This window comes from Cygnus olor, chromosome 19 (assembly GCF_009769625.2).
Source record: "Cygnus olor isolate bCygOlo1 chromosome 19, bCygOlo1.pri.v2, whole genome shotgun sequence".
NCBI lineage: Eukaryota > Metazoa > Chordata > Aves > Anseriformes > Anatidae > Cygnus > Cygnus olor.
This window is the reverse complement of record NC_049187.1, coordinates 8,309,966-8,334,318: the sequence shown is the minus strand read 5'-3', so window position 1 is coordinate 8,334,318 and position 24,353 is coordinate 8,309,966. Positions and strand designations below refer to the sequence as shown.

At 54.6% G+C, this 24,353-nt stretch overlaps 1 protein-coding gene across 2 annotated transcripts in view; it reads right to left on the bottom strand.

Moving 5' to 3' along the window:
* Positions 1-10,260: 10,260 nt before the first annotated feature.
* The window catches only part of RXRA (retinoid X receptor alpha), a 99,002-nt gene continuing 84,909 nt past the window's right edge, over positions 10,261-24,353 (bottom strand). For both annotated transcript variants that reach the window (XM_040531058.1, XM_040531057.1), the window contains exons 6-10: positions 22,974-23,103; positions 18,934-19,066; positions 17,791-17,882; positions 16,133-16,238; positions 10,261-12,576 (exon numbers count right to left, since the gene is read on the bottom strand). In XM_040531058.1, coding sequence (XP_040386992.1) covers positions 12,429-12,576; positions 16,133-16,238; positions 17,791-17,882; positions 18,934-19,066; positions 22,974-23,103 — 609 coding nt within the window. In that variant the 3' untranslated portion in view covers positions 10,261-12,428. The remainder of the gene's footprint in view (positions 12,577-16,132; positions 16,239-17,790; positions 17,883-18,933; positions 19,067-22,973; positions 23,104-24,353) is intronic.

Sequence of the window (24,353 nt, the reverse complement as noted above, 5' to 3'; positions counted from 1 at the left end):
AGCAGAAATATCGCCTCGGTACGGAGCAGGACTACCTGGCCCTACAGCGACTCGGGTGTTAAATCCATCCCAAGCCCCGTGAAATCCCACCCCACCCACAGCCCCCAGCAGCAGCCAGCTCCTCGAGGGGCTTCTCGCCCCTGCCACTCCCGGGAGCAGCGGTGCTGGTGATTCGAGGCCAGGATTCATCCGAGGATAGCAGAGGTGGGTGTGTAAATGCAGCAGCCCATCTGCCAAGCCTCTTTTATTTTCCTAGTGCTCCAGGAAGAACTTCTGGCCTGGGATCTGTCTAGACACCGCAGGCAGGTAGCAGGCGGTGGTTGTTCTCATGGTAATACTGCTGGGTGCTGACAGACAGTCCCAGACAAGCAGGGAGGGGAGGAAAGCACGGTGGCTTCTGCCCGAATTTGGGATCCGGGGCTCAGGGAAAGCAACTTGGACCCCACAGCACATCAAGCGCTTAACGCATGTTGGATTCATCCCCCTCTGTGTTGCAGCTTCCACGGCTTGCCCGAGGCTGCTCTGGTGCTCAGCATAAAGCCGAGCGTCTCTTGGCATATTCTGTGCCTAAAAAGTGCTCCATTACAGACCTGAGCAGCAGAAAGAGACAAATGCAAGGCTCCATTTAGAGCGCACGACCAAAATTCATATTTCCAGCAGTAGGCAGCATCCAGAGCACATTAGACAAGAGTTGTTGAGTTAATTAGAAATGTATATTTGATACCCAGCCTGAGCAGGGCCCCGCACGCTGCTAAGGTTTAATAATTGATTTGTAATTTATTTGCCCATTAATTCTTCCTCTTTCAGAGCGAAGCCAAGAGCTCGCATGCACTCGTCCATCATCCTGGCCAGCGGCGCTGCAGCCCCTGCTCCCACGGAGCTGTCGGGGGTGACAGACTGGAGCCTCGTGCAGGCTGTAATTAGTTACTTACTTCAGGAGCTTTTTATAGGAGCCTGTGTGCCTCTTGAGAAAGATTAACAAAGGGTTTATTTCCTGCGGGCTCGGGACGCATGTCAGCAAAGCCCAGGCTGCAGGAATTATTGATTCCCTTTCCATAAGGTTTGCATTTTCAAGGTAAGTGATTTGGCTGTTACAGGTATCACGTCCCAGGGCCCCATTCATCACGGTGCAGAAACGGAGCTGACTGAAGCACTGGGAGCAGGCTCGGGTTTAAACAGAGGCTGCAACACTTTCTCTTGCCGTGACCACGTATTGCCACAGGAAAAAAAAAAAAAAAGAAAAAAAAAGAAAAGAAAGAAAAAAAAAAAAAAAAAGAAAGAAAAAAAAATAAAAAGGGTTTCCTGTTCCCAGCTAATCAGAGAGAAAACCTAATTATGATCCCAGGTGACTCCAAGATCCCTGGTCCCCTGCTGTCACAGAATCAGGGGGGGTTACAGGATTATTCCTCTATTCTCATTCCTTTTATTTGCTGTATGGTTTCTGAACCTCCAGAGTCATGGATTTCCAGCCTTTTCCTACAAAGCAGAGCAGAAGCCCCTGTTGCCTCGCCGAGTTTCCTGGATGTGCTGGAAAACAGCTACAGCCCCCGTGGCCCTGCAGCCACCCAGACATCCGGGAGCACCAGGACAAACAAGCAAAATAGCAGCAGGATGGAAGAGAACCTGAATAACAACCGTCGGCAAGCAGCAGAAGTGGTTTTGAATAGTCATGATGGACATTTCGCGGAGATAGAGATCGCGTTTTTAATAAAGAAACATGCAGATCAGCCGCTCGCTCTCGCACACAGACGTCTGTCTCTGCCCACCGCCGCAGGACAGAGGCGCCGGTCTCCGCTCCCATCTCGGCAGCCCTCAGCCTCCTTCCACCGGCCTGAGAGCCTCTGGCTCTCTAAAAAGGCTCTCTAAAGATAGAAGGCAAGAGGAAGAGAAAAGGCAGCAAATGTGGGAATGTGCACACAGGCTCCAAAGGGGGAGAAATGGGGTAGGGATGGCCGAGCACCTCCCCACGTGGGCACGCAAGTGGCGTGGCGAAGCCCCCGGGAGGGTCGGGAGGCCCGGAGACAATTTTTGGCAGGAGCGAGGCCATGGAACAAGCCAATCTTCGTGTGTGAAATCTCACATGGAGCCGCTGCTATAAATAAGGGTGATGGATTGATTGCCATAAATCATAACCCCGCTGACATCGCGGAGCTCTCGCAAGCAGCGGGGATGTTCGTGCGGCTGGTTGCTCTCCCTTGGCAGAGGCAGGAGGGAGATTAGTCACTCGTTGTGCTTCCTGAAACCACCTCCTCCCTCCCCACAAGAAAATGTCTTGGAGGGAAGGAAGGATTTGATGATTCTTGTGAAAAAGGCTATGACAGGTCTTAATCATTGAGTTCCCCAGATTGGTAGGATCAAGCCCTCGTACTCCTGGGGGAAGTGTTGCCATCAGCAGAGTTACTGCTTATTTTGAGCAGGAGAAAATGAGAATCAAAATCATCTTCCTTTGAGGTTAAAATCTCATTTTTACTGAGCTTACTGGGATGGCAGGGTGACTGTAAGGCCGCCCTGTCCTCTGGATGGGGTCGAACAGGACGTGTCTGCTCCCCTGGGCTGGCAGCAAGGTCCGGGCAGCGCGGCGCAGCGGGGGCAGTGCGAGGAGCTGTGTGCTGTGCCAGGGGCAGTGCCTGGGGGATGTCCCTCCTAAACAGCCACAAAAAGCCCCGCCGGGGCTCTCCCTAGAGGCACAGCGTGGTTTAGTGGCCACAACCCAGGGCTGCACAAAAGCACCCGGTTCCTTCGCTTGCTCTTGTTTGATCTGCCTGTAACTGCTGCGACTTCAGCAGCATCCTTCCCGATTTACATCCCCATAAAGAAACGAGAATCCAGCCCAGGACCAGGTCCCCCCAGCACAGCACCAGTGGCCAAAACCCAACAGCCCCACAGCCAGCCAGGGGACTGCTCCCCTCCCGCAAGCCCCTTAAAGCCTTTTCTGCAGACGTATTTTTTTTGTAAAGTTCAATACGTTCTGGGCATAAATCCTTCTCCTCCCTTCCATGCTGCTGGAAGTTAGCTACTGGCTGTATATTTTTAGATTTTAAAAATGTCACCCTCAACTGCTCTGAGCGCACGTAAGTACTGTAAGAAACAAACCATATAGACTTCCTGTCAATAACGCCAGCCTCAGATGGACTCCCTGCAGCCCTGGCAAAGTAAATTATAGCCTTCCCCCCCCAAATGATGGCTGGCTGCTTATTATTGGCTTTCATCTTTATTGCCTCTTAAGGTAAAATGGTCGGAGTGACAACAGCAAATAGCTAGCCACAAATTGTCTCTCCTGCCAGCCTTCCTCCTGCTTGTCAGCAGGCTGAGATGCTTGGAGAGAGCATCACCCCGCAAGGACGCTCAAACGGGCTGCAGGCACCCAACTGAGACATCCAGGGGACTGAGACACCCAGGGGACCTTCCCAAATCCCACCCAAATCCCCCGGACACTCTCTTTGCTCCCTTTGCCTCTCTCAGTCCCTGCAGGGACCAAGCACCCAATTTTTCCTTGTGTGAGAGCATCCCGTACTAGACACTAGTGAATCCACAGCTGGCTGGATGGTGCAAATGGGTCTAAATTAGGGGGTGTTTCACGAGGCTCGTTCCTTGTTCAAGGCAGTGGTCCCCATAATGGAAATGGGAAGATTTACCAGCACATGAGGCCCAGGGCTTCCCAGGCAGGGGTTAATCGGAGGGGTCTCTGGGGACCCACCTCCACCCTCCCGATAGCAGGAAATCGTTCACAGCACGGTCCTTGCCATGAGGAGGGAAACATTTTTTGGAGCAGGAACAGACAGGCCAGAGCAAGCTTTTCTCCTCCAACTGGAGCCTGACGGGAGGATCCGGTTTCAAAGGATTAGGTAATGTCTTCGCATCGCCCAGGAACCCACGTCCTGGAGCGTCCGCTCGGGCGGCGAGCCGGGAAGGGAGGCAGCTGCCGGTGGCCGGGAACACACCGGGGCAGCCCCCCCAGCTTGGTCCTGCTCGGGGAGCTGCTTTCCTCTGACCACGGTGTGCGGTGTAACCCCAGGGGTGTTGGAGACCACCTGCCCTGCAGCTCCACGAAGCCCTCGGGCCCTCCTGGAGGCGCAGCATCCTTGGGGACCTTCCGCCTGCTCCTTTCTCACCCCAACCAGGACAAGCAGAAAGCAGCCACCGGAGCGGTGAGGAAGGGGCAGGGAGCCCCAGGAACGGGTGCTGGTGTGCCAAATTCACAAGGGCAGAGCAGGAGGCTGAGCAGAGAGGCTGGGGCTGGCTGGGAGCAGCCTTCCCACTCCTTCCCTGCTGGCCAGCCTTGAGCAAGGCCACGCATCCTCCCTCCTCCGTCTCCGTCCTGCCTCCCCGGCTCAGCTGTAAGCTCCTGCAAGGTAGCCCCTGCCAGGGAGAAGCATGCGGCTGCCCTTATTGCAGGGCAGGATGCTTTTATGCCATAAATTAAAAGATCCAGACAACATGAACACCAAGGGCTGTGTCCTCAGGAATCACAATGACTCAAACGCAAGCTTTTTGTAAGAAAATCAATTAAATGACTTGGCTGTTTTACTCATCGGGCTGTTCTACCTTTCGCGGTATCCTAACAAACACTTGTGTCTTCATTTAATTTTCTTCAGCCTCGTACCCACCACAAAAGCAGAAAGCCCGTCTGATAACTTTAATGAATTTCCATTTGACCCTCCCCCTGGGTTTTGGGTTGAGTGTTGAGTGAATGAGCTTTAAAAGCATCTTTTCATTTAGTCTTCCACAGCAGAAAATCGCCGAGCCAAGAATCATACCTCACTTTGTCAGTAGAAAAACAAGATGTGGGCTTAGCGGAATGGAGTTGCGTTGGAGCACGGTATGGAAAATCTTGCATATAAAGCCAAACAAGGTTTCACTGCCAGTGTTGTAAGGGAGAGAGATGCGAAATTTTTGTGGCTAGTATTTCTCGCCTGTGCCTTGGGATCTCGAGCTCTTTGGAAATGAAAGACACTCATTTTAGGCAACGCTTCCCTCCGAGCCTGTTATTAACCCTTTGTCATACTGCAAGGAAAAAAAAAAAAAAAAAGAGGGCGTTAAGGCGTTTGTATTCTGATAGAAAAATGAGGTCTAAATCCTCAAGATGCAGAGTTTTGTGCTGTGGCCTGTTGGTCTGCACACCTTACTGCAGCAGGAGCTGTCAGAGGCAGGATGAGGTGGCTGCAGGGGTTCCCGTGGGGAGCTGCTGGGCTCCGGGGTCGGGGGGAGAGCCTCGGGGGGAGAGCAAACCCGAGGCTGCCCGGGGGGCTGCGGGGGTCGGGGAGCTGCTGTCGGGAGGGGACAGCAGCACTTTGTTCTTGGGCTGCTTGGTGTGGCATGGCACGGCTCAGCATGACATGGCACGGCGTGGTTTGGCGTGGCACCGCTGGCATGGCATGGCACAGCTCGGTTCGGCATGGCATGGCATGGCACAGCACAGCTCAGAATGGCATGGCACGGCTCGGCACACCCCAAAGTCCCACCAGGGAATTGCCCAGAGCCCAGTTGCCACGTGCCAGGCCCGCAGTGGGGAGCACTGGGCTGGGGAGCACTGGGCTGGGGAGCGCAGGGGGACCCGTGGAAATGTCACTGCTGCAGAAGGCCAAGGTGCCCTTTGCGGCAACAGCGCGGGGGGAAAGCTGCCCCCTGGGACCCCGACCCCGGCCTCAGGGCCAGCTGGGGTGAAAAGGCTGCTTGAGAGAGGTCAGGAGCAGAAAACTAACCTGCTTTTCTTTGGCAATTATGAAGTGACAAATTACCAGTGAAAGAGCTCATCTGTCTGTATTTATTTGTGGAGCCCCTCCTCGCTGCAAAGCCGAGGCATGGCGAGGACGGGGATCACAGCCGTTCTCTTAAGGATTTCAAAACAGTCTGCCGACACCTCACTCCATCTCTGTCAGCACTGGGGACGCGCAGAAATTAAGTGGCCAGCCTGGTGCCACCAAGCAGGATGCATCTCCAAGAGTGTCTCCGCACCCCCCGGCACAGCATCGTCCATGCTGGACCCCCTAATGCACCCGAAGCACCAGGATGGTGTTTCGCAGGGGAAGCTGAAGCCCCCTCCCGATCCTACACCTCTAAGAGCTCAGGGTTTAGGGAAATCTGGCATTAGGAGGTTTCTGATAAAAGAGCACTCTGGACCTCTTTGTATCTTCCTCCATGCTCCTCGCGAGGTGAGGGCCAATCCTGCACACAGCCAGCCCTGCCACGCTACAAAAGCCCCAAGCCATTGCATGTGTGAAACATTTCATTCCCTTACAACCACCTTCTGTTATCAAGGAATCAGGCACTTTGATCCCAGCTGAAGCTGGAGAAACAGCAACGAGTTCATGGTGCCACCCTCCTCCTCCTCCTGCTCCCTTTGCCCCCAGAGCAGGAGTTGGAGCCTGGGAAAGCGCCCAGCATCCCGAGGGGGTGGCAGCAAACATGGCAAGGAAAGAAAAAGAACAGTGGGCAGCTTGGCTTGGTCTTGTCTTTTGTTATTAGCTGCTTTAAATATAGAAGCAAGCCTGATGTTCAAAGCAAAGCCGTGGGTGTTGAGCCCACGGGTGGTGGGGACCCAGCCAACCCGTGGTGCGAGGGCGAGCGTTGGCCACGGAGCCCAGTTTGCTCCACCCTGGGAGAAGGGGAAAAGAAAAAAAAAAAAAACTCAGGAAGGGAGGTAAATATTTGCTCTCCAAACACAAACTGCTGCCTGGAGGTTAACAAGACAAATAACCAGCCTCTGGAACAGGAGCCATCCCATGTGCGAGTGCAGCCGGCCAGGCGAGCCGCTGCTGGGTGGCCAGGGCCTGTGGGTGCTCCCCGGTCCCCAGAGTCTCCAAAAATGAGCAGAGGGGTGGCACTCGGAGCTGGGGTGGCATTGGGCTGTGCCCCCACACCAGGGAGCAGCAGGCACCTCTGAGCCACCACCATCCTTTTTGCCCCCCCTCCCCTGCCCTCTGCCAGCCACGTCCCCGGCTTCCCAAATGAAAAAATATTGCGGCAAAGTTAGGAGCGCACGGATCGTCACTAACCAAATTGAAACACCCATTTTCCGTCTCTATTTCACCGGCTCTGCAGCCGTCGGGGAGGATTTATCTCCGCTGTAAACCCAAGAGCAAGTTCAATCTTGTTTGTACCTGGCAACGGATCCAGGTTAAGCCAAGGCCACCGCTCGCTGCTCCCCATCACGAGCACGGTGCTGGGGGCTAGCGGCACCTCCCCGCACGGCAATGCTCCCACTCCAGAGGCACCGACTTGACACCGCGAGGCAAAGGGGCTGGAAAACAGCATGCTGTCCCCACGTGCGTGCCCGAGGGCAGCCTGTCACTGGGCTCTTGTCACCGTGACGAGGTGCCCATGACCCCAGAATGTTGCTGCTCCGTGCTGTGCCCTGTCCCAGTTTTTGGGATGCGTCACAGGGTCGGAGCTCCCCCCATGCCCATGTCCCCAGTTAGAGCCACGATGGCTCTGGCCCAGCCCAGCCCACGGTGTGTGATGTGCCAAGGGTGGTCCTCGTATGTGAGACGGCCCGCGTCACCCCATTGTCACCAACCCACCAGAAAGCCCAGTGTCACCCCTGTGCGCCCAGCTGGCACGTCCCTCTGGGGGGCTGGCTCCCACAACGGCACTCATCACATAGTTGCTGTAAGTGGCACCGTCCCACTGTCACTAGTGGGTACAGCTGGAATTGTCAAAGGAATCAGAAATTCTTTCAAGAGAAGTTCCTCGGGGCAAGAACAATCTGCTTCGCTTGGCCTTGGGCTTTCCCCCGTGGTTCTGCCGTTGCTCTCACCCCAAACCCAAACCTTTCCGTGATCCTGCGGCTCCAAGAAAATGAAGCCTCAGTGGCTCCCAGACCGATAAATGGGTGTTGGGGTGTTACGGAGCACACTCAAACCACCGTTACTTATTTTTGTACCTACGTTGTACGTACGTACGTGAGGCTGTCGTGGAGCTGGAGGTGCATCGTGAAGTCCATGGGGCTGTTTTTACTTCCTCACTAAAGCAGGGAGGAAAGAGGCAGGACAAAGTCAAGTACCGAATGCAGAAACCCCACTGCCCTCGGCTGAAATCCTGCCTGCTGGGCCAGGCTTCGAAGGACCCAAGGTGAGAGGAGGGGAAGAGCAGGAGGGAACCCGGGACGGGGACCCCTGGGTGACCAGGACCCCCCTTGGTGGGGACAGGGCCCCACAGCCTAAGGACCAGCTCAGGAAATACCCATAAAGAACAAAAGAGGACTTGGACTGGGTTATATTTTAAAATGCTCATATATTTTCTTATTTTTTTCTCTCTTTTTTCTTTTTCTTTTTTTCTTTTTCTTTTTTTTTTTTTCACAATTCTAATACAATTGTTCATCAAAATACTGGCGTTTCCAGCAGCAACTCTTTTTTTTTTTCTTTTTTCCTTTTTTTTTTAAGTGAATAATAATATACGGTAGTGATTTCACAGTAAAACAGACCTGCGGGAACGCCGGATATACGTGACAAAAGACACCCCCAGACCAGCCCACCCTTCCCTCCCCCCCCTCCCCCCCGAAAAAGATTTTGGAAGTGGGGGAAAAAAATAAAAAGTTCATTCAAAAAAATTATTTCAAAAGAGATTTCATATAAAGCCTTTAAAACACAGTCAAAAGTTTCTCCCTCTTCTCCAGATCCCTGTCCCTGCGGATGAACATTTACAGAGAGAAAGAGAGAGAGAGAAAGAGAGAAAAATAGAGACAGCGTTTATAACAATCTCTGTAGAAGAAACAAAACAATCCAGAAAAAAAAATATCCAAGAATATGCAAGGGATAAAATTACATTTGTACAAAAATAGATTTTTAACTTTATCGATGCTTTAGATATTTTTTCCTTATCTTTTCTCTTTTTTTTTTTGTCATTCTAAATTTTAAATGTATTTTATTTTTTTTTAGCTATGCAACCCATAGCCAAGGCATCCATCACTAAGTATTGGGAATTGCTAAAGCTATTTTTACTCAAAACCACCTGCTGCTCAAAAGAAAAAAAAAGAACAAAAACAAAAAAGGCATCTTAAAATAGATGCATTTCCTTTGTCTCGAGTCATAAAGATCCAGATTTGGCGTACGCCAATTCGGAAAGGGGTTCAGATACAATGTACTCGCTTACATGAAGCAAAAAAAACATACGAGAGGAAAAAAAAAAAAAAAAAACAGGAAAAAAGAACTGACTTAAAACAAAAAAGAAGTCTGTAATTGCTACGGTTATAATATATGTATATGTGAGTGAGGATATTTATACAGTGTATATATCTACAGTACATACATGTATACACACGCACATATGTATCAACTTAAAACAGATCATGCACGCTAGTCACTGATGGGGACATCATCAGCTCTTGAGCCACGGTCGTGCGGGGGGGGGCTGAAACGTGCCCATTGCTCAGGTGGGACCCGCAGCGGCGCTCAGCCCCGCGGGATGCGGCTCGGCTCGCTGCAGGGCTTGGAACGTGCGCACGAGAAGGCGGCGAGGAACGGCCCGGGTGGCTGAAAAGCTGATGGTTGTGCTATCTTTAGAAAATTAAAGATTGTCCCACCAACAAAAGGAAATTAAAAATAAAAAATAAAAAACAGATCACCCTAATCAAACCAGATTTTTGCGAGGGTACTAAGATCTGGTTAAATGAAAGTCCTACCTCTCTAGTGAATAATGTGCCTTTTTTTTTTTTTCTTTTACCCATGTATCACCTCTTCAAACAAGCATGTAATATATTTATAGTTATTATGATGAGGAAGAAAAAAAAATAAAAAGCCAAAAAAAGTGAAAAAGAATACAAATGAAAGACTCAAACTCATGCAAAAGCACGTTGCTTTAAGGCTGCTGTGGCAGATGTCAGTGGACGCACAGAAGCTTTTCCTCCTGCTGGGGACAGCTGCGCCGGTGACCCTGGGCGAGTGGGCGGGGGGGGGTCGTGCTCGGGGGGCTGAGCACCCGTGTTCGTGTTCAGGACCTGCTGAGAACCCCGAAAGCTGCCGGTGTGGATCGGAGGAGCTCTACCGAAAGCAGCAGCCATGCGGATTTACAGCAATGTGGGAGCTCCCTCGACACCTGCCGAAAGCACAAGGTCCGGGACGGTGCTCAGCCTTTCCCCAAACCCTCCTCAATGGGGGGGGGGGGTCACAAACCACACCAATGCAACGCCCCAGCAGGGAAACTGAGGCACGGAGACGTGCGTCCTGACCGAGAGCCCCTTGCTGGCAGAGCCTTCCCCTTTGCACCACGCTTTTTGCTGAGGACACCCCGCTGCTCACGGCGTTTTAATTATATTGAGTTAAATGCTACCCAGGATGGGATGGGGTGGGGTGGGGGCACCTGCTCGCGGATCCCCTTCCAAAAACTCACCGAGCAAAAAAAAAAATAAAATAAAGTGGTTCTACCCAACGGAGACAAACAACAGCTCGGCTTTATTATAGTGCAAGGTCGAGCTCCAGCCGAGCCCCCTGGGTGCGCGCCCCCGCCTGCTGCCAGCCCTCGGCCACCGCGCGCGGGCGTGCGCGAGGGCTGCGCTGGCAAGGAGCAGCCTGCTCGTGTTTACTGGCACCCTTGCTAGATTTCGTTTCTCTTGCCTAGTTTTCTTGGCAAATTCTTCCAGGGTGAAGCTGTTTAATAATATTTTCGGCGGCATGCAGGCTGCTGGAGAAGCAGAGCCAAAACGCTTCTCCTCCCCGCCTCTGTGGATTCGCCACTTCAGGCCAGCCTAAGGGAAAGTTATGACCTGAAATCCCGAGTATTTATTCAGCGAGGAGATGGCCTTATTAACTGCAGGGGATGGAGCCGCCAGGCGGGACGAGACAGGCGGGTGACAACTGTGTCCCCTCCAAAGCAGAGGTGGGGGCTGCCCGGCACCGCTCCGTCCCCCTGCAGGCACAAAGCGGCTGTTTGAGGGGGCAGCTACAGCCCCCAGGGAGAAACGGAGACCGACCTCTCTTTGGGACCTAATGCTCTGTTGCTTTGGGGCACAGCAGACATGAAAGCAGTGGGGAAGCCCTGGGCCTGGAGCCCTGGGCCTGGAGCCAACCGCAGGCACCTCATCCTTGGCTCTCAGCGCCCTGGGATGTGCTCAGGACCGTCCTGTCCCGCTGCGGGGGGAAAAACCCTCCCCAGGAGCCTTCCCGGCTCATTCTGCTCTGTTTTTTTAACCCACGCGCTCAGGCAGGCTCTGGGGACACCTGATTAAAGTGAAAGGCGAGGTGATGGGGACCAGCGCTCCGGGCTGATCTCCTGCCCCTGCCGGGCATCCCCCTCCAGCCAGGACCTCCCAGCCCCACGTCCCTGCCCAAACGGGAAGATCTGGGGAGGGGGAGCCCCATTCCCGCTTCGCCACTAATTAACATCCACAATTACCAAACGCTCCCACTAATTGTTGCCCTGCAGTGTTTTGCACCAAGGCTGCTGAATCGACAAGCCCTTGGACGAGCCCGAACCCCCCACGCGGGCGCAGTCAGGGTGGTGGGCGCTTTGTCGAGCCCACCCCAGCAGCCAGAAACACAAAACCAACCTGGAGCAGGGTAGGACCAAAACACCAAACAGGGAGCACTGCCGAGGCACCAGCCCCTGGTGCTCCAACACAACAGCCCTTAAATTGAGCAGGATGGTGCCTGGTGAGCGGGGCCGTGCCGGGATGCTGGGTGCAGTGGGAAGGGCAGGGGTTCTCAGCAGGACCCCAGCAAGGGCGATGCCGTGTCCCAAACAGCCTTAAAGCAAGCGCTCCGGACCTGTGCTCGTGTCTGTGGGCAGCTCCGGCCTGAGAGCAGCAGCGCCTGGTGCCCTGGGGTGGGCAGAGAGGGAGAGGACGTCCCCATGCCACCGGGTATTTGGAGGGGGGATTTAGCTCAACCCCAAATCCTCTGCTTTTAAGTGAAAGGAGAAGGCTCTGCGCAGCCACGGGTGACTCACTCACGGGGCACGGTAAGGGCCGCCTCTCCCTCTGCGAAGTAACTACCGAGACTACTAATAACAGTTAGAAACCAAAAATAGAATTCTATTTTTTTTTTTCTCTTCTCTTTTTCAAAAAAAAAAAAAAAAAAACAACCTCCATCCTCTGAAAATAGCCAGCTGCAACCCGGCGAGCCGAACCACTCCCTCAGCTCGTCCAAACCCCCGCTGCCCAAAGGGCCGGCACCGTCCCCAGCTCCCGTGGCAGCGCCACCCGGCACGGGGCGCCGGGGCAAAGCTCTCCGTCCCCCACTTCTCTACATCTACCGCAGGGCAACAGCGGATCAGGTCTTTAGACGCAGCAGTGACAGCAAACGGACAAGGGTCAACGTGGCGAGGCGGCGAGGACTTCGGGGGGGTCGCCCCGGGGAGCGCGCGGAGAAGCTCGGACGGTGCCTCCAGCATCGGGGAGGGCAGGGAGGGAAGGGGCTGGGGTGGAGGAGGAGAAAGCAGAGGACGGAGCCCCGCGAGGCCCCGGCCGGGCGAGGGACTGACCCAGCAGCAGTTCTCTAAGTCATTTGATGGGGCGCTTCCAGCATTTCCATCAAGAAGGTGTCGATCGGCGTGTCGCCTATTAGCTTGAAGAAGAAGAGGTGCTCCAGGCATTTCAGGCCGATGGACCGGAGGGCAGGGAGCCGGAGCAGGAGCTTGGCGAACCTGGGGGCAGGAGACACGACATGGTTAGACATCCAACTGGCAGCACCAACGTGCAGAGCTTCTGTGGTTGCTCCTGCTCGGAGCTGGACACAACTTCTACCACCAAAGCCATGGGGCTACACCCAGAGCTGTGCAGAGAAATCATTACGGGAAATCATTAATTACGTCCCCAGCCCTGAAGATCAGGAGCTCACGGTGGATATTCACAACAAACATCTGCCGGTAGCTACACAGAGAGAGAAAACACGGCACGAAGGGCCATCCCTGGGCTGGGCGCACGGCCGGCTCCGTGCGTCTGTGCCATGCACGGGCTTCACCGCCCAGCCAGCACCCCCAGGTGCTTGTGGGGTTGCTACAAGGGTCCCTACAAGGACCCAAGGAGCGGTGCAGGCAGCTTACGGCACCTCTCTGCTTGCAGCCAGGGGATGGAGGAGGTGCAAAGAGGGCAGCAGAGGCGGTCAGCTTCTGCTGCACCATGCCCCTTTGCTGCGGGCACTGGCACCTCCCAGGCAGCTCCACGCAGCCCTGGGGGGGGGCTTCTTGCACGGCCAAAAATCAGCTGAGCCCCAGGCTGAAGGCGCTGCATGAGTTAAGGCGATGGAAGCAGACGGATGGGAGCTCTGGAAGCAGAAGCTGGAGACAGGGCTGCAAACCAGACCGGACACGGGGTGCCAGCCCCCGGCTCCCCTTCTCCCCGCCCGGCACGCGGGGCTCCGCCGAGCCCCAGCCGAACAAAAGCCCTTTCTCCCCAGCCTGCCCGGCGGAGACGCTTTTCAGGTCGCACCCACCACGCTCGCAAAGAGCGCTGACAGCAAGGAGGGGAGAGCCAGGGGGGCTGGGGAGAGCCGACCGCGCTGCACGAGCCGGCTCCCGGCGCCCACCGAGCCCCGCGCCCGCCCTGCAGCCCCCGCGGGGACACCCAGGGGTGCCCCCATCCTGCCCACCCGTACCCCACGGTGGGCACGCAGCCAGCTGGGGGGCACACGTCCCGGCGTGCAGAAAGGGAGAGAGGCCCTTTAATCGCTGGCAGCGCTTTTTTTTTTTTTTTTTTTTTGGTTTTACTGCTGCACAATTAGGGCTTCGACACAAGCAAAGGCCAGAACCGAGCCAGCCCAGCGAGAGGGGGACTTCAGAGAACACAAAGAGAGAGACATGCACAAACATACCGATATTATACATGCATGCACACTTCTCTTTCTCTTTTTTTTTTTTTTTTTTTTTTCTGCTGAGCTGGCGAGAACAGCGGGACCGGAGCCAGGAAAAACAAATCAGTCCTACCATCCCATTCAGGAAGTTTCACTTTAAACCAAACCAGATGATGGCTGCGGCCCTCCGATACGTTTAACCGTGAGATAACCAGCCAGCAGCACGACAACGTGCCAGGGGAGAAATCGGCCCCGCTCACCCGCGGCTGCTCCGTGTCACGTACACGCCGTGCCCCCCTGGCGAAGGAGCAGGGGGTGGCGTGGAGGCAGCACGGCTTGGTTTTTCCTAGGAACGCCTCCCCCCGTCCTGCTGCCGCAGAGAAGTTCCCTTTGGGTGTCTGCAGGGTGCCCGGCAGCCCTCGAGGGTTGGTTTGAGGCCGAAGGCGTGCGCCGTGGGCACCCGTGGAGGCTCGGCGCTGGCCGCGGCGGGGAGCAGGGGAGGATGTGCAGCGCCTGCGACGCTGCTCCGTGCGTTTGCTCAACCACAGGAAGAACTTGTTTCCAGCCCCAGATGGTGATCACATTGTGCCATGAGACCAGGAAGATGGAGAGAGCTCCTGAGAGCCTTTCCCTTAGCTGTTGTGCAACCCTGGCCTCCCAGCCCACCGGTTAACCCTCCCCAGCCGCTGGGGCTTATCGCAGCCCGGTCCTGTGCTGGAAAGGAGAGGCAGCAAGGCCAGCGACGCTCAGTGCAGCTCCCACGTGCTGCCCTCAAGGATTACCCTTAAAGGTTTTGGCGAAGCAGGGCGTGCAGATCACACGAGGAGGTCCCCGAGGTCATTCAAAGCCAACAAGACCAAACTGCAGAGCCCCTGCTGCAGGCTACGGGATCCACAAAGCTCCCTTACACAGCCCACGTCACTGGGGCTGCCCCCTGGGGCACACATCTTGGGTGGTGCCTCAGTGACCTTCCTCAGGGGTGCCCGGCAGCTTCACAGCGGTTTTTTGGTCAACGAAAAGCAGCCACACGCTCCCGCGGCTGTCCCCACGGCGTCCCCCTGCCCGGTGCCCCCCAGCCAGGAGCGAGGCAGCGAGCAGCGGCGCACGAGAGCTGCAGCACACACTGGATGCCTGTGCGAGGCTAAGAGCGCTTCCCAGCGGGGGAATAATCCGGGAGAGCTGCTGGCCGCATTCCCCAGCGCAGCTCTCCTTGTGCCATTTACGGCCGGCTGCCTGCTCGGAGCCCAAAGCGGTGCAGAGCTCTCCCAAAACTCCACAGCTGCCAAGTCCAGGGGCCGGGGACTTGCTGAGGAGGTGCAATTCAATCACGTTTTACAGGAAGAGGACTCGGCTCCAGAGTCGGACTGGCGTCCACACACACTGCCCAGGGCACCAGAGGCGATCATCCCTGCCCTGTGCACCGTGCTCCTCTCTCATTTCCCTCCTCACTGCCAAAATCAAGAACACCCAACAGGACCTTTATCTTCCACAAGCCAGCCATGAACATCCTAGAAACCTCTCAACAACCCGTCTCTTTTTTTTCATCTGCCAGCACTTTGATACCCAAAAGGGAGAAAAAAGAGGCCCACTATTACTTCTGAGGCTCCGTTCTGTTCACTTTACTCTCTGCTTAAGCGCATCCTTGTTTTTCTGAACCACCCAGACCAGCAAGACCAGGAATGCAGGTGAGATGCAAATCCCGGTTGCTGGGGCTGTTTTTCCCAGCGTTCGAGCCTCAGCAGCGATACAAACCGGCAGCAGTTTCCAGTGCTTCGCTTGGTTTCTCAAATGACTGTCAGTAACTGAACTGGCAGTTGCCAGCTTCGGGCTGTAACTGGGAAAATGCGCCCACTCAGCTCCGGAGAGCTCCAGGAAAGCATTCCTAATTCCCCCTCCCATTCCCAGCTGGATTGGGGGAGGCGGGGAGGGGAGCTAAGAGCTTCAATTGAGGCTTTCACTTCCCAGCAATGATGCTCATCTGCCACTGAAAATTAACTCCGTGTGTGTCTTGTTTGCACTGTGGTTTGCTCTCCGTGGTTTCCAGAAGGGAAACGATACCCCTTCCCCCATGCGCTCAGCCCACCGCTGTGGCTGGAGGAGCTGGGGCTCCTCGGGAACTGCCACGGCCCGTGCTCGGCGACTGCAAGCACAGGGCTAAGGACCTCTCTCCACTTCTCCGGGGGATTTTCACAGCTGGAGGGGGGCACAAATGAGCAGCTGCCTCTGCAGAGAGCTGCTCGCTCCCAGAAGATGCGGGAACAGAGCGAGAGCCCGGTGCAGACGGGACCCAGCACCCGCACGCTGCGGGCTGCAGCCCTGAGGATGGCACCGGGACCCCCCCCCCAGGGCTGCAGTGACCCCAGCACGGGGCTTTGTGGCAGTGAGACGGGGCACGGCCGGCAGCAACTCACCTCCCGGGCTGGTCGGGGTATTTGTGCTTGCAGTACGCCTCTAGCGACGCGTACACCTTCTCCCGTAACGCCTCGACTTCAGCTGGGTTGGAGAGACCTTTCGAGTCTGAAAGGCAAGGGAAGGAGCGTCAGCCAGGAGCCTCGAGGTGTGCAGGGAGGCGAGGCACCCCCTCCCCATACACCCCCCGGGGTGCACAGCCACCTCTACCCCTCCCAGTAGCACCAGTGCAAACCAGAGCAAGGCACGGCAGGGATGTGGCACCTACACCCCGAGTACACGAGCAGGACCCCGACACCTTCCCGAAGCATTCAAGCCCCAAAAGGTTTGCCCTGTGACCACAGATCCCTTTTACCCCACCTCATAGCCCTATCCCGACCATTTGGGCTCATTGCAGTGGTCACAGACCTCAAAGGCCTTAAGACCCCATTGAGGCATGGGCTTGGGGGATTTGTCCCTCTAACACAAAGCGCTGCAGTGGGGCTATAAGAAAAATCCCCACCCCGGCAGGTCCCTCGAGGTGGTGAGGAGTTGGTTTTAGCAGGGGGAAAGGGACACTCAGGCCATTGATATCGCAGGCACATGTGCAACGGGAACCTCTCCAGATCCTCCTTTTTTTTTTTTTTTTTTTTTTGCCATATAGGGCTAATCCCAAATTACAGACGATAAATTACTGGTGATTATGAGGGGGGGAAAAAAAAGGTCAAACAGAAAAGCAAAAACAAGACACGGCACCGAACCCTGCCTGAATGCCTGGCATGGGGACAGTGGGAAAGGCCAGGGACCGAGCAGTGCCTGGGCACAAACCACGCTCCTGCAGAGAGCAGGGAGGTGGGGGGGGCCCCAGATGAGCGCCTCTGTCCTCGGCCACATCTGCGTCTGCTCTGCACTGACCCACACTAAAACGCAGGGAAAACCCCAGTAGGGGCATCTACAGGACAGCAGCCACCTCCCAGTGCAGCAAAGGCTTGCAGGAAGGGCAGGGATGAACCCTGCCCCTTGGGCAGCTGGGGCCAACAGGGCAAAGCAGGCAGTGGGAAAGCCCGCTGCACTCCGTAAATCTAAGCAAGTTGCAGACAAAAATGTTCTTGTGTGTTTTACGAGCAAGTTTCGTGCCTTTCACCCTCCCCAGGCTCTGCGGAGGACTCTTCCAGAAAGCCAGCTAATAAACCCCCTTGGATACTGAGATCAGAACAGAGGACAGTAACACTCATGTTCTGACTTTGCCCTGCTCCATGCTTTTGCCTTAAAGGTTGTCTACATTCATTTTTGCTCCCATTTAGCAACAGCTCCCTAAAGCACCAGAACTTTCTTTTTACAGAGTCAGCTGGGATGCTGTAAATAGGAAGAACGTGTACGTGGATCAAATCAAAGCCCCTCCAGCTCAGCAGAGGGAGGGGAGGACAGCCCTTGGGAAGGAGCCCTGGAGAATTTGGGTGCAGTGCTGGGCATGGATCCTGACCCACCCGAGCTGCACAGGAGGTGGCTGTAAGGTGGCACTTAATTTGACTTTCCTTCTCGCCTCTCATCCCTCTTGCCCTGATCTCAGGAGCGCCCACAGTTATTTGCAATCGAGCTTTACAGGCAACAAAAGGAGCCCGAAGAACGCAGCATCAGCCAAGAGAGGCGTAGGGCACGGAGAGGAGGTAACTGCATGTACCAGGGTTGAAGAGGACAATGGCTCGCAGGCAGCCTAGCTCTGTCTTGTCCATCTGCATGTCTCGCATTTTTGACACGAGTTCTGTCAGTACTCTGCAAAGGACACAAAAATCACAGGCGTCAGCATTAAAAAGAAATAGAAAAAAAAAACAACCAAACAAAAAGAAAAACAGGTGTCAGACCCAGAGCGAGGTCCGCTGGTGCACGTTTAATAAAGTCTTGGGACGGGGCTCGTTTATACCAGCTGAGGATATGCCCTCATTTTCCTCCTGTATCAAAAATAGCTCATTAGGAACATCGATAGTTCCTGTGAGATACAACAGGGACCGTAAAAACTGGCTCCGTGCATTCACTGAGAAGCTTTGGCACCTGAGAAAGCTGCCTAAAAATAAAAAATAATAATAAAGAAAGCAGGTATCTAAAAGCAATTTCCTCTGCCGGTAATTTTTATTACTCCCTTTGCTCTTTCTGCAGGTGCCGGTCTTGAAATATTTTCCACTGATTGCCCAGTTTTTCCTGTTAGCTCCTGCAGTGAAGTCATGATCCTGCACTTATGACCTCACAGGAAACAAATGATGTCACCCGGGCCCAAAGAGCAATTTCCTTGCAAAGCGAAAAAGCAAAAAGTGGTTTGGTTTCAGCTCAGGCATCTCGAGATGAGTCTCAGGCAGAGAAATCAGCTGCAATTTACGCGGTGTCTGGAGCCACGCTGTGGGTCAAACACTCTGGAAGCCTTGCTTTAAAATGCTTTTCCAAAGCACGAGATTAACGAGCCCTTGGGACACGCACCCGGAACCTGCCGGCTGTTTGTGGTGCTGTTTTTTCATTGCGAAAACAAAATCACGTCTTGATCCAATTAAAGATGAGAAGAAATAAAGGAGCAGCCCCCTCGTTAACGTGAGGAGGCATCTGAAAAGAAGCTCTGCTTTGCTCCGGGCAGTCCCAAAGTGACTGCTTGGTGGTTTCTGCGGGTCCAAGAGCGGGGACCGGGCGTCGTGGGAAGGACGGGGCGGCCAGGAGCCGCTCCTCTGCCTGCACATGGGGACGTGGGACACCCGCCTTGGCATGGGGATGGGGATAGGGACGTCTAGACAAGAGGGATTGAGATTCCTTCCCCTACCATCCATCCCCTCCATCTTCCCACCTGTCAAAGATGGCCCCGACGCCAGCACTGTGCGCGCTGTTCCGGTGCACGTGGAGCCCGGTGGCTAAGAGGATCCCGTCTTTCACGGCTATGGAGCGGTGGGAGAAGGAGGCGATTAGGAGCTCATTCCACCCTGGGGAGGAGAAAACAACCAAGGCCGCAGGTTAGAGCCACGGGGTCCTCAGCGGGTTCAGGGATCCCTGGCACTAATGGCTAAGAGAGGAGGAAGGCACCCGAGAGCCGCCTTTGCTGGGGTCCCTAGGCTGGATGTGGGATAGCAGGGGGGAGCCGACCCTTTTGTGGATGTCAGGGAAGGAAAAACTTGCTAAGGAACAAATGCACTAAAAACACAACGCTACCAAGAAAAGCAGTTTCCTCTCTAAACCTTGCAGGCAGGGGTGCAATGCCTGCTCCTCTCTCTGCGAACCCCCCAGTGGGTGCCAAGCCCCTGGTCTGACCGCATACTCCCTGCCCCTGAGCAGTTAAAGAGCTATTAACGCTTCCTATCAGCTAATTGGGCTCATTTTCAAGCCCTAATGGGGCACAGAGGTTCATTCTCTGCTAAAACAGGGCCGTGAAAACCCTCGGTGAGAGGCAAGGTTCTGCCATCTGCATCTGGAGGGGACGACGCTCCCCTCACCACCCTGCGGCATGGATGTCCCACAGCCATAACCAGGCCAGTGACAGCTGCTTGGACATCAGCTTGTGCCTTATTGCTGGATATAGCACTTCAGGGGATAGGAAAACACGTGTCCTCAGAGCCTGGACCCCGCAGGAGCAGTCTGAAGCAGCTCGGATGGGAAGGGAAGGAGGATGCGACTTCCCTCCCCACCCTCCAGCTCCCCTTTCATCCCTTTTTCAAATTCATTAAGCTGTTTCCAGCTGAGCTCAAAAATGCCTGAAACAAACCCCAAACAAGAAGAAACACTGTAAAGTTTGAAGGGTTGATGTTTTGGTGACTTTCAGGCGGGAGAGGCATCTTTGACAAGACAGGATGGGTCTTCTACAGCCCCAGGGAGGCTCACGCCCATCGTGGGGCTGACATACCCAGCCTGAAACTGTTCTCGTGTCCAGGACCCAGGGTTGCTTGGCAGGGTCCAAAATCTCAGGATATTTTTTTTTTTTTTTTTTGCAGGCTGGAAAAACAATGCAAGTATATCCTTCATCTCTCCTGCCACAGAAACATGCCTTTTCTCATTGACTGGCATAAATACAAGGTCCACGTGTGCTGTATTTACTTACTGCTGCAGAGATGGGCTGTGCCATTAGAAATGTTGACACGGAATAAAGTTCACTGTTTCCTAAGTGGCCACAGGATGTTTCCACCCCAATCAAGGGAGCATTTACTTGCCTATTTACTGGGCGAGGCCTGGCACTTGCAGAGGGATTGCAGCATTGCGAAACCCAAGGAGGATGGAGGAGAGGTGGTGGCTTGGGGCTGCTCCTCAAACGAGGTGGCTGCAACCCCTGGGGATGATCTGGGTGCCACAGGGTACCCAAAGGCACCTGGCAGTGCAGCGTCCTCCACGTGAGCCCACCTCATTGCCAGGTTCCCCCTCAGGGCGCTATCAAATGAACCAGAGACGTAGCCTCTGCCGGGCTGGCCTCGACGCAGAGAAGGAAAATTGAAGGAAAAGAGGTTTCAAAAGTTGGGTTTCCCTCTCCTCCAAAAAGCTGGAAGAGGGAAGGTTTTTAAATGATTCAGGATTACAGAGGAGAGCTGCTGCCGGCCAACCCAGTGCTGCTCCCCCGAAGCCGCGTGCTCCACTTAGTTTTGCCTCCAAGGACGCCTGAGCGAGCCCGGCTGACGCTCTTAGCTAAATTTTAATACTTAAATATTTCATGGGCAGCTGTTCTCCGCAGGCCGCTCTCACCACTCAATAATAGATGGAGCCACAGCTTAAAAGACTTGGGGGAGGTTATCTGAGGCCCCAGCAGAGGCGCTTGGAGCAGGGAGCCCACGGGGGCTGCTCCTGGTGCTGAGCTGCAGGGTCCTGATAAAGCCCAGGACACGACGGGGTCTGCTCACACCCCACGAGCGGCCCCACAAGGATGCAGCTCGGGGCCAGCCACGATAAGCACCAACAGAGAGGAGAGAACATCAGGTCAGAAAGCCTCCGGTTCAGCTTTCCTTAGCTGTCTTTTCAAGAGAAAAGGAAACCTTGAATTATTGTTTTGGGTTTTGTTTCCGCCCCACAAAAGGAAAAGGCAGCTTTTTGTCTGCATCCAGTCCTTCCCTGCCATCTCTGCAGAAAGCCTTCATTTCAAAGCCCACTACAGAGACACGTCCCTCCGCTCATCCACGCTCTCAAGAGGCTCTGGAGACCCTCTTCAAAACCATGTTTTTTGTGTTCGCCAGAGAGGGCCCCCAGCCAGCTCCAGGAACCCGCCCCAGTCCCAAAAGCCTCCCCCAGGAGTCTGGCGGCAGCCGTCCGCCGAGGCCAGGGGACTTGCCCAAGCCTGGAGCAAGGCCAACAGGAGAACAAAACCCCCCGAAGGCTCCCTTCCCAGCCTCTCGCTGTAACCACGAGACAAAACACGCCTATAAACTCATATTTCAGTAAAACTAGAAGGGTGGAAAACCCACACCAGTAAACGGCGCGGCTTCGTCACCCCAAAATCACTGCGGCCAAGGACTGCAGAGGGGTTGCAAGAGGGACAGGGTACTTGTATATACGCAGTGATACTGGTTGACAGCAAGAAATTGCAGAAATTCTAAGATTCATGCATTTGGGCAACAGTCGGTGTTATTAAACAGAGTGACAGCTGGTGTTTGCGTGGTGAGAAGGAAACAGCAATCCCATCATCATCCCACTCCGGAGCCCTTCTTCTACCTCCTCCTGAAGCAACCTGCACAGCCCTTGGGCTGAGCTAGTTCCTACATTTCGAGTTGAGGAGCACCTGGCTCTTAAAGCATTTTGCTGCCCAATTTCAAAGGCATTTATTTGGGGGCATGCACGTTCCAAACAGGAGAGAAGCCAGAAATTCACCCAGGTGGAGCAGCAGTGTCCCTTCTACAGAGGCCGATAACACAAGGTCAGAGAGCAGCGAGAGGAGCACACACCCTGCAGGGCTTTCCCCTCTAAAATTCCCTATAAAAGTGCATTCCAGGGAAACAAGAGGAACTTTAAAATTGCCAGGGATTTCAGCATCCCGAGCCTGCTCGGGTTCAGCCGCACAGCTCACCCGCTCACCCTGCTCTCTCCGTAACTCCTGACCTCTGCAAGTCCAGGTTGGTTTTTCTCATTGCTGAGCTGAGTGCTGGGTACCGCAGACAAATGCCAAGGTCTCTTTTTTTCTTCCCCCTATTTTATCCTTCACACCGAGTTCGCCATTTGCTGGAAGCGGTTTCCCAAGTCCCACTGACAACCTGCCGGCCCCTTTGTTTCAGGGAGCATTGAGCCAAAGCCCTTTTAATCACTTATCTGATGACTGGAGCTACACAAAGAGCTTCACACCTAAAATGCATCCTCCTCAAGTCTGCTCTTGCTTTCCTGCTCACCCCAGTCTTTGTGCATAACCTGCCAGCAGCTGGGGCTTGCAAAGAAGACCCTTTTCCCAGCTAACCGCTTGCAACCTCCCAGCGCCTCCGTTCCTGCAGACCCCCTGCAGCATAAGGAAATTTAAAATAAACCCAAAGACTTATTTTCATCTTGGTGGGTGGGAGAGGGAGGGTGATATATTTTTCTCCTCCTTCTGGTTTTAATTATGATCAAACGTCGTCGTTCGATGAAATTTCGTGGAGTCCCAAGCCCCCTGGTCTTTTCAAGTCCCAGCTCGGGAGGAACCCAGCGCACATCTCCGAGCGCCTCGCTCATCCGCGAGGAAGCCGGGCCATTTTTCAGCCGATTGGCAGCTGGTGCAACATTTTGGATCACGTTCAGCAACGCGTCCCTTGGGGCTTTTTAAATCCTATTTAGCGATTGAATTATCAGAGGCTATTACTCAGAACCAGCTAATGACTTGCGAGTTGCCGGGACCTAAATCTCAGCGCGATACCCGTCACCGGTGAGACGTGGCGCCCGCGGGGCTGCACTCACCTGCTCGGAGCAGGATGACCTGGTCGTCCAGGGGCAGCTCGGAGAAGTGGGGGATCCTCTTGGCCCACTCCACCAGGGTGAAGAGCTGCTTGTCGGCTGCCTGGCATATGTTCGTCACCGGGTCATTGGGCTGCAAAGAGAAGGAGATTGAAAGGCTCGGGAAAAGGAAGGAGAGGAGAGGCTGGAGGAGCAGCGAAGGGGTTTGCTGCCTCCCTGCTGCGGGAAAAGGCCCCAAATCTGGGAGACCCCACAAGTGGATGTTTGGAGTTACAGGGAAAGGAGGTGGCTTGGCTTCACCTCCGCATGCCTTTTGCTGGTTTTAGTGAGCTCCAGAGCAGGACCCAGGTGTGCTGAGATCCAGCATCCATCACACCAACCAAGAGACCAGCTCACTCCACGCGGGCACCATCTGCCAGGACAGGACCCCGTGGCCATGCAGCGTGCACGTTCCCATTGCCAGCACCTCCCAGCCCCACCAAACAGCAACGGAGGGGGCATTACAGAAAAAGAGAAAAACCCTTCCCTTTGAAATATTATCCAGTAACAAAAACCATCTGCTCTCAAGGAGGACAGTCAGCCTAAACACACCAAATCCCTGTTTAAAGGAACTGCTAACAGCTCAAGTGGGCTCGTGATTAGGAACTGGAAGAGACCGTCTAACCCTGGCGAAGACAGACCTCGCTAGTCCAAGTGTGTATATACGGTTTACCTCTCCGGACAGGGATGTATGAGCCCCTCCACACATCCCGCTGTAATCCCTGCTGATACCTAGCAGCTTTGATCGTGCAATTATTTTTCTTCCATGTCCTTAAAAGAGCAGTTTCAAACCCGGAGGAGGAGCGTTTACTGCACCTCTGGATCGCGCGGGGACGGAGCATGGAATGCGCACAGCCGAGGCAGGAGCTGACCCTACACCAGCTCCCCCTGTAACCAGCCCAGCTTCAGCAGGATGAGGCCATTCCCCTCCTGCTGGCCCCGTACCCAAGCACCTCTCCCAGAGGGGCAGAGGTGCTTGCTGCTCACCGGGTGGCACGGAGGAAGCAGGAGGTGGGGATGCCACCACAATGGGCATGCCACCAGCAATGTGCTGGTCCCCACGGGACTGAAAAGGAAAAAGGAAGGAGGTTGGAGAATAAATCATCTTGGAGGTAATCGCTTCTTCTTCTTGCTTCCCTTGCTGGCTGTGTTACAAGAGAGTTGACCGAGCACTCACAAACCAAAGGGAGGTGAGAAACGCTGCTCTGAGAAAGGGAAAAAGTCCAAGGCACACGATGCCTCCCTCTGCTCCACAGAGCCATCCCCAGGGACCCCCGCCTGGGTCACTCTGCCGTCCCCTGGCAGCAAACACCACCTCTATGCCTCAGTAGCCAGCATCTCCCC